The 9,015-nt window shown below is 30.8% G+C and overlaps 1 protein-coding gene across 1 annotated transcript; it reads right to left on the bottom strand.

The window, feature by feature from the left end:
* Window positions 1-329: 329 nt before the first annotated feature.
* On the bottom strand, window positions 330-6,240 carry LOC129883496 (NAD(P)H-quinone oxidoreductase subunit 5, chloroplastic-like). Its single transcript, XM_055958149.1, has 4 exons — window positions 6,162-6,240; window positions 1,788-1,882; window positions 1,592-1,709; window positions 330-364 (listed from the first exon to the last, which is right to left on the bottom strand). Exons 1-4 carry the CDS (start codon window positions 6,238-6,240, stop codon window positions 330-332), a joined length of 327 nt encoding a protein of 108 aa, XP_055814124.1.
* Window positions 6,241-9,015: the final 2,775 nt, after the last annotated feature.

The raw sequence follows: 9,015 nt of genomic DNA on the forward strand, positions 1-9,015 counted from the left end.
AAGAACCACGGTGTCAGGGGTTCGAATCCCTTCTCGCCTACAACTAGCCCAAAAGAGAAGTACCTTTCCCTCTAGGGTTGGAAAATCATGATCGAGATAGACAACCAAAAGATATTGAAATTGGGTGTGGGTCTTTTGTCAAAATGGAATGTCTTTTCTTTTTATCTTTTTATTTATCGTGAATGGGGGAATCATAACACATAGTAGCTTTCTTGGCATATTTTTTTGTTTTACTCCTCGTAACTCTTCCTCAGCCAAGTTTGGGCAGAATAGCAGAGCAATTATTAGTAGCATAACAAAAATCCCTTCCTCATCATTAATATCTTTGCTCACGGCAATTGTGACCTCTCGGAAGAATCGATGACTGCATCAAAGATGCAGTGCTAGTACATTTGAGACTTCTTAATTGGCTTGTTGTAAATAGCCCTAGGTCTATGAAGTAAAGATTATCTCGGACCTAGACTGAGGTATTGATGGTGATTTTCTAATCTCGCAAAACAAAATGTGATACAATGAGATAGAATGCAAAAGAAACAAAAGATGGGGAATGGGTAACCTACGCTTAACGGGCAAAGCGAGCCCCTTTATTCTGAATTAAAGAATTCAGAATAAGTCAAATCTTCCCAAGTAGTATTCAAACCTATGACCAATCGATTAACAGTCGACCGCTCTACCACTGATCTACTGAGGAACAGCAGGAGATTCGATATCATAGAGTTCAATTCTGGTACCCAATCCATGACCAATATGTGCTTGAAGCTTCCTTCATAACTCCCTGAACTTCTTTGTAGTGGCTCCCTTACATGCCTCATTTCAAAGGGAACGTCAAAGTCGCTCTATTTGATTATATTCCATCAATATCCCAATTTCATTTATTTAATATCCCTTTGGTGTCATTGACATAACAGATGTCATTTCTAATATATCTCTTTCTATTTCTTTTCTATATATGAAAAGTTCAAAAATCATCATATAATAATCTAGAAATGGCAATAGAAAAGAATTAATGGAGGTTTGTGATGATTTTTCAATCTTTTCTACTAGGTAATCTAGTATCCTTATGCATGAAGATAATCAATTTGGTCATTGTGGTCGGACTCTATTATGGATTTATGACCACATTTATTATAGGGCCCTCCTATCTCTTCCTTCTCCGAGCTGTGGTTATGGAACACAGAACCGAGTAGAAGGTATCAGCAATAACTGGTTTTATTACAGGACAACCCATGATGTTCATATCGATATATTATGCAGAATAACATAGTATTGCCCGATTCATATTATAGGAAGAAACCGGTTTATGCTCATTAAGCATATAAGCAACTATAATTAAGAATTTCATCTTTGGAGCATAAACAAGAAAGAGGTGGAATACCACAAAGAGAAAGTGTACCTACTAAAAATGTGATTTTGGTAATTGGTACATGTTTTCTTAAACCTCCTATGAGACCCATATTCTGGCTTTTAGCTGGAGAATATCCAACAATAGTTTCCATTGAATGAATAGTGGATCCGAATCGTAAAAATAATAATGCTTTGGAATAAGCATGAGTAATCAAATGAAATAAAGCACTTTTATAAGACCCCATACCTAGAGCTAACATCATACAGCCCAATTGAGACATTGCAGAATAGGCTAAACCTCTCTTAATGTCTTTATGAGCAAGAGCTAAAGTTGCTCCTAATAATACTGTTATTATTCGTATAACCTACATCAAATACATTATGTAAGGTATAACTTTAAAAAGAGGAAGAAGTCGAGCTACAAGAAAAATTCTCGCCGCTACCATAGTAGCAGCATGTATAAGAGCCAAAATAGGAGTAGGCCCCTCCATGGCATCAGGTAACCATACATGAAGGGGGAATTTGGCGGATTTAGCAACTGTACCAGCAAATAAGATAATTGCACATAACATAACAAATAAAAAATTGACCTCATTATTATAAATCAAGTTATTGAATATTTCGAATAAATCCCTAAATTCGAAACTCCCCGTTATCCAATAAAAACCTTAAATTCCTAATAATAAACAATAATCCCCTACACGATTATTTACAAATGCTTTTTGACAAGCATTTGCTGCAACAGGTTGTGTAAACCAAAATCCTATTAATAGATAGGAAAACAGCCCAACCAATTCCCAAAAAGAATAAATTTGTATCAACTTCGAACTAGTAACTAATCCCATCATGGAAGTACTGAAAAAACTCATATAAGAAAAAATATCTCCAATAGTCGTGATCATGAGCCATATAATTATCACTATAAATAAGAACCATAATTTCAACAGTAGTGATTAATATTAACATATTAGAAGTAAGTGGGTCGATCAAGTATCCGAAGTCTAAAGAAAAATCATTATTGATGATCCAAGACCATACATATTGATAAAAAGAAGTGCTATTATTTACTTAATAGACTGGTAGATTTAAAAAATCATGACTATTCTTAATAATAAAACACTCTGAAAAGCTCACATACGGCGAAAACTTTTTGTTGCCGTTGGAAAAAGAATAAGTCTCGCTCCTATTAACATAGGGACCGGAAGTAGAATGAAATGTTTGATCCACGCATATTCATATGTCTGTTCCATAAAAAAGTTTTGAATTCTTATTTAATTAGTTCCGATTCACTGGATCTTACCTCTTTTGAAAGGAGTCACTAAAAAGTAAAAATATGGACTAACTTAAACTAATTTAAAACTTAAAAAGAGTTTTCTATTCTTAATTATTATGAGTCTTTGCTAAATACTTCAACTATTAAAATCATGAACATACAATTGTTCAAATGATATGAAAGGGATTAATTACTAGTCTCCTTTGAAATAAACCTATTTGTTTATTCAAGTTTGACTAGTGAATCGAACGGGAATTCAAGTTTTTAATTTACTAAAGTAAAAATGCCTTTCTTATCTTTAAACCTTTCAAGGTATTTTATTGCACGTAAATGAAATATGGAACCATAAATAGAAATCGAATATTTTAGGGATTCTTTATTTTATTTTTGATTTTTATTAAGTTCAACTAATTTTCTTTTTTCATTTCTATGGAACAACCTATTAGAAAATTCTATAGTATAGATTTTATGAATTAAAAAAAAGAATGTGAAATTATGAAATAAAGATACCTGTCAATAGAGAACCTTTTATTTTTTACGATTATGAATGTTTTATGAAATAGAAAAAATTGAAAAAACACATATTGGCCTTCCGTTTTTATTTCCAATATTCAGCAATTTTCACACATCTTTTGCCTATCTCGATAATGTTTTATTGAAGGACACTAATAGCTCGAAAATAAATAGTAGTAAAAAGAATTCTTTCTGAACAATAGATGTCATTCACATCCAACAATAACAATGAGTAATTTTTTAATTTCTAAATGGCAGTTCCAAGAAAACGCACTTCGACATCAAAAAGTGTATTCATAAATAAAATTGAAAAGGAAGGGGTATTGGGTAGCATTAAAGGCATTTTCGTTAGCGTAATCTCTTTCTACCGGAAATTTAAAAAGTTTTTTTGTACGCCAAATCAAAATAAATAAGTAATAAAGCGTTAGAATAAGTTGAATCAACTTGAAAAAATAATTCAATTATTCTTAAATTATTCAATTATTATCTAATTGAATAATTTAACGATTTCCCTTTCATATTTGATATTGATTAGCTTACCAATCCATATGTAATGGAACTCTATTCGCTTTTCTGATTGATATAGAAAATTATAGAATTAGGAAATCCTCTATTTACTATTCACTGAATAATAACTTTTTTGTTGACAAAAGAATAAAGATCATTTCTATTCCAAGGTGGGGAGTTTTATTTTCCCCATCGACCTATTTGCAGAATAAAATTAAAATAAAATTCTATATTTGCATATCTATAGAAGAACGTATATAAAAATGTTTAATGAAAGTTAAGAACTCATTGAAATTAATTGATTCTATTTTGAAACCTTTTTGTTTTGTCGAACTTTCTAACTTTTTATTTTCTCTGAATTATTATATAGACCCCATGTATATCTTTACCTTAACCCAACAGAGAAAATTGCTTAATGAAAATATGTATGACTAATTGTGAATTTTGAGCGATGCAAAATGGTTTTTTTTCATTCTATTTTGTCGTCAAAATCCCTTTTTTGTTTTATTTTAGATTTCTTTTAAAAAAATAAGAAATTGCTGCTTAAACAATGAAAACAAAAACTTTTTTAACTCTATTCCTTAATTGAGTATAGAACGATTTAGTTATAAGAGTTGAATTCGAGGAAAGTATAAAATATAGGAAAGTCCCAGGTTAAGTAAAAAAAAACTAAGACTCTAAACTCAAATCAAAAATAATGAACCTTCAACCTCAAATTCCTATTTGAAAACCTTTTATTGTTATTGATCCATTTGAATCATTACTAAACTAAAATAGCTTACTGAATCTTGACGATTGCATATTCATAGGGTATTATGAGTTCAAGACAGGCCGCTATGGTGAAATTGGTAGACACGCTTCTCTTAGGAAGCAGTGCTAATGCATCTCGGTTCGAGTCCGAGTGGAGGCATACCATCTTCTAAAGAGGATAAATAGATCTTATAATGAATTCAATTTCCGATTTCTATTTTATAATTATGTAATTAAGGGACTCTTCTTTTTAAAGATTTTTATGATATTTTCAACCTTAGAGCATATATTAACTCACATTTCCTTTTCGATCATTTTAATTGTAATTACAATTCATTTGATAAACTTTTTAGTCGATGAAATTGTAAAACTATACGATTCGTTAGAAAAGGGCATAATAGTTACTTGTTTTTTCTATATAACAGGATTATTAGTTACTCGTTGGATTTCTTCAGGACATTTCCCACTAAGCGATGTATATGAATCATTAATTTTCCTTTCATGGAGTTTCTCCCTTATTCATATAATTCCGTATTTCAAAAAAATGTTTTAATTTTAAGTAAAATAACTGGACCAAGTGCTATTTTGACCCAAGGCTTTGCTACTTCAGGTATTTTAACTGAAATACACCAATTTGGAATATTACTACCTTGTCTTCAATCTGAGTGGTTAATAATGCACTAAGTATGATGCTATTGGGCTATGCAACCATTTTATGTGGATCGTTATTATCAGTATCACTTCTAGTGATTACATTTTTAAAAAATAGAAAGCTTTTATTATAAGACCAGTAGTTTTTTAAACGAGTCATTTTTCTTGGGTGAAAATGTTTTAGAAAATACTTCTTTTTTTTTGCTAAAAATTATTACAGATCCCAATTGATTCAACAATTGGATTATTAGAGTTATCGAGTTATTAGTTTAGGATTTACTTTTTTAACCATAGGAATCCTTTTGGGAGAGGTCTGGGCTAAAGAAGCCTGGGGTCATATTGGAATTGGGACCCAAAAAAAACATGGGCATTTATTACTTGGATCGTATTTGTAATTTATTTACATACTAGAACAAATAGAAATTTGTGGTGGGCAAATTCTGCAATTGTAGTGTCTATAGGATTTCTTATAATTTGAATATGCTATTTTGGGGTCAATCTATTAGGAATAGGGTTACATAGTTTTGTTCTTTTCCATCAACATTTAATTGAATTCAAGACAAGTTATTACAAATACAAGAGTGGGCGATGCATTGTATGAACCAGCATGCGGACCGTGTGAATCAAATATTGTATTGATGATTCACACGATTTTCTACCATATTAGTTTAATTTCATTCTTTTTACTTAATTCTTAAGTTAATAGAAGAAAAAAAGTCTTCTTTTTTTCATTGTCCAAGAATGTTTTTAAAAATAAACATAGGTTTTTTTTTATTTCAGTCATCCAATTATCTATAAAAAATATTAGATAGAATAACTTCGACCTTGTCAACTTCTAATGAAAGAACCAAATTGGGGTATATACCAATACCTATTACGGGTAAAAAGATGGACATCGAAAGAAATAACTCTTGCGGTCCAGAATTAAAAAAAGAATCCTTCGGAATGTTAAATGGCTTGTATCCATAGAACATCTAGCGTGGCATAAATAATGAATAAATAGGAGTTAATATAATTCCAATTTCCATTAAAAAAGTAATTAGTAGTTTTGGAATTAAAAGATATTTGTGGCTGGTAATTATTCCAAAAAATACTATCAATTCGACAACAAAACCACTCATACCTGGTAATGCAAGGGAAGCCATCGAAAAGATACTGAACATCGTGAACATTTTTGGCATTGGACTAGCTATTCCGCCCATTTCGTCAAGATAAACAAGGCTGATTCTATCATAAATCGTTCCCGCTAAGAAAAAAAGTTCAACACCAATAAATCCATGAGAGATTATTTGTAAAAGGGCTCCATTAAGTCCCGTATTAGTTAGAGAACTAATTCTTATAATTATGAAACCCATATGAGAGACAGAGGAATAGGCTATTATTTTTTAAAAATTACTTTGTCCAAGAGATGTTGAAGCTGCATAGATTATTTGTATTGTACCTATTATCATCAACCAAAGAGAAAATATAGAATGGGCATGAGGTAATGATTCCATATTGATTCAAATTAATCCATACTCTCCCATTTTTAATAAGATTCCGTCTAGAAGCATACAAGTACTGTAATGTTCTTCTTCATGGATATCTGGTAACCATGTGTGTAGGGGGATAATGGGCGATTTGAAAGTAAAAGCAATACAAAATCCAATATAGAAGATTATTTTTAAAACCACAGGATATGACTGATTAATTGATGTTTCAAAATTTAATGTTTGTTCATTAGAACCATATAAAGCAATACCCAAAACTTCCATTAAGAGAAAAATAGAACCCCTGGCCGTGTACAAAATAAATTTTGTAGCTGAGTACAGACGTTTCTTTCCTCCCCACATGGATAGAAGTAGATAAATAGGAATTAATTATAACTCCCACATAATGAAAAAAAGTAAAGGTCCTGAGATGAAAATGATCCAATTTGACCATTGTACATTGCTAACATGAGAAAATGGAATAACCTAGAATCTCGAGTAACTGGCCAAGCCACTAAAGTCGCTAAAGTAGTGATAAATCTTGTTAATAAAATGGTTCCTATAGAAAGTCCATCTATTCCTAATCTCCAATTGAAATCAAATAAATCTATCCATTTATAATCCTCTACTAGTTGGATTAATGGATCATCCGATTGGAAATGAAAACAAAATTCATAAGTTGTTAGAAGGAGTTCTAAAATACATATACATATGGTATACCACTGAATTACCCTATTTCCTTTATGGGGAAGAAAGAAGATTAAAGAACCCGCAAATATAAGAAAAACGAAAATTATTGTTAACCAAGGAAAAAAAATTCATAGTAAAGATAAGATACACTTGGACCAAAAAAAACCGTGCTTAAAATATTTTGATTTTCGAGAACAGGTTTGTCGGTAAAAAATTAAATAAATTCAAGTAGAGTTTTCTCAAATGTATCAATAAGCTAGACCCATACTGCAAGTTGTTACATGCCATAAATAAACTCGGACGTTCAAGAAATCTGTTGGATAGGCGGATTCACATCTCTTACAACCAACACAGTCCTCTGTTCTTGGAGCAGAAGCAATTTGTTTAGCCTTACAACCTTCCCAAGGTATCATTTCTAATACATCGGTAGGGAAGGCTCGGACACATTGAGTACATCATATACACGTATCATAAATCTTTACTGAATGTGGCATTGGGTCTATACATTTTTGAATGTTCTAAATTTTCGATCTAGTAAACTTAGAAACAAATTATATATTTAGATACCAGATGAATCAATGAGTTATCATAATTTTTTAATCAACCCCTTTCTGGATTGGTTTATGAGATATGAGAAAGGCCAAAATACTTTGATTTCATATGTTTTGCAAACAAGATCATACCTTACATAGTAAACATGCTAATTAAAATAGATTTCTCAATATTAGAATCTAGATGATTAATATTAATTATTCAACAAATTTGATTGGTTGATACGAGTTGATTTTCTATTATGGTAAATTAATAAAACAATAGCTAGTCTAACGGTTGCTTCAGCGGCTGCAATAGCTATAATAAAAATTGAGAAAATGCTCCTTGTAATTGACGATTATCAAAAAAATCAGAAAATATTACAAAATTTATATTAACCGCATTCACTATATGTTCAAGAGACATAAGGGCTCTAACCATATTTCGACTTGTGATCAATCCATAGATACCGATAGAAAATAAATAGGCACTCAAAATAAGTACATGTTTGAGAATCATTAAACAACTCCTTATCAATCTCTACTCCTTTCAATATGAACAACAATTCAACTAATTTAATTGACTAGTATATAACAAGTATGGAACAAAGAAATATATTGGTACTAGATTGACCTAAAGTTTTTCTATTTATCAAGCTAGAATTCAAATAGAATTGAAGAAAAATGAATGTGATAAGATAGAACAAAATTTTATTTGAATTCCAATTTTTAATAGAAATTTTTTATTGAAGAGCTACAACAATTGCACCTATTAAAGAAACTAAAAGGATTATTTAAATAAGTTCAAATGAGAGAAAAAGATCTGTTGATAAATGAATTCCAATTTGTTGACTATTACTTAGAAAATCCTGCTCTATAATCTGGTTTGATCTTGTAGTCCAAATAATCCCATACCATGAGGTATCTGAAATAGTAGTAATTAGTGAAATAAAAAGAGTTATACAAACCATCGAAGTAATTCCATCTCCTACGGTCCAAAGATGAAAATCCTTGTAATATTCTGAACCATTCATGAACATCACAACAAAAATAATTAAAACACTTATAGCTCCTACGTAAATAAGTAGCTGCACAGCAGCTACAAAATAGGAGTTGGATGAATATAGAATAACGATGTACAAACAAGAACCAATCCCAAGGAAAAGGCCAAATAAATTGGATTAGGAAATAATACCACTCCTAGACCCCCTAATATAAGACCCGATCCTAGAAAGACTAAAAGAAAATCATGTATTGGTTCAGATAAATCCATTTTTTATAAAAAAAA

Source organism: Solanum dulcamara, chromosome 3, assembly GCF_947179165.1.
Source record: "Solanum dulcamara chromosome 3, daSolDulc1.2, whole genome shotgun sequence".
Taxonomy (NCBI): domain Eukaryota; kingdom Viridiplantae; phylum Streptophyta; class Magnoliopsida; order Solanales; family Solanaceae; genus Solanum; species Solanum dulcamara.

What these genes read in the sequence shown, in the direction of transcription:
- LOC129883496 (XM_055958149.1), bottom strand. Translation starts at nt 6,240, where the DNA reads ATGGGCGGAATAGCTAGTCCAATGCCAAAAATGTTCACGATGTTCAGT. An exon ending in GGCTTCCCTTGCATTACCAG is followed by an intron (nt 1,883 to 6,161) that starts GTATGAGTGGTT and finishes TTGCTGGTACAG; the next exon opens with TTGCTAAATCCGCCAAATTC. An exon ending in TTATACATGCTGCTACTATG is followed by an intron (nt 1,710 to 1,787) that starts GTAGCGGCGAGA and finishes TATTTGATGTAG; the next exon opens with GTTATACGAATAATAACAGT.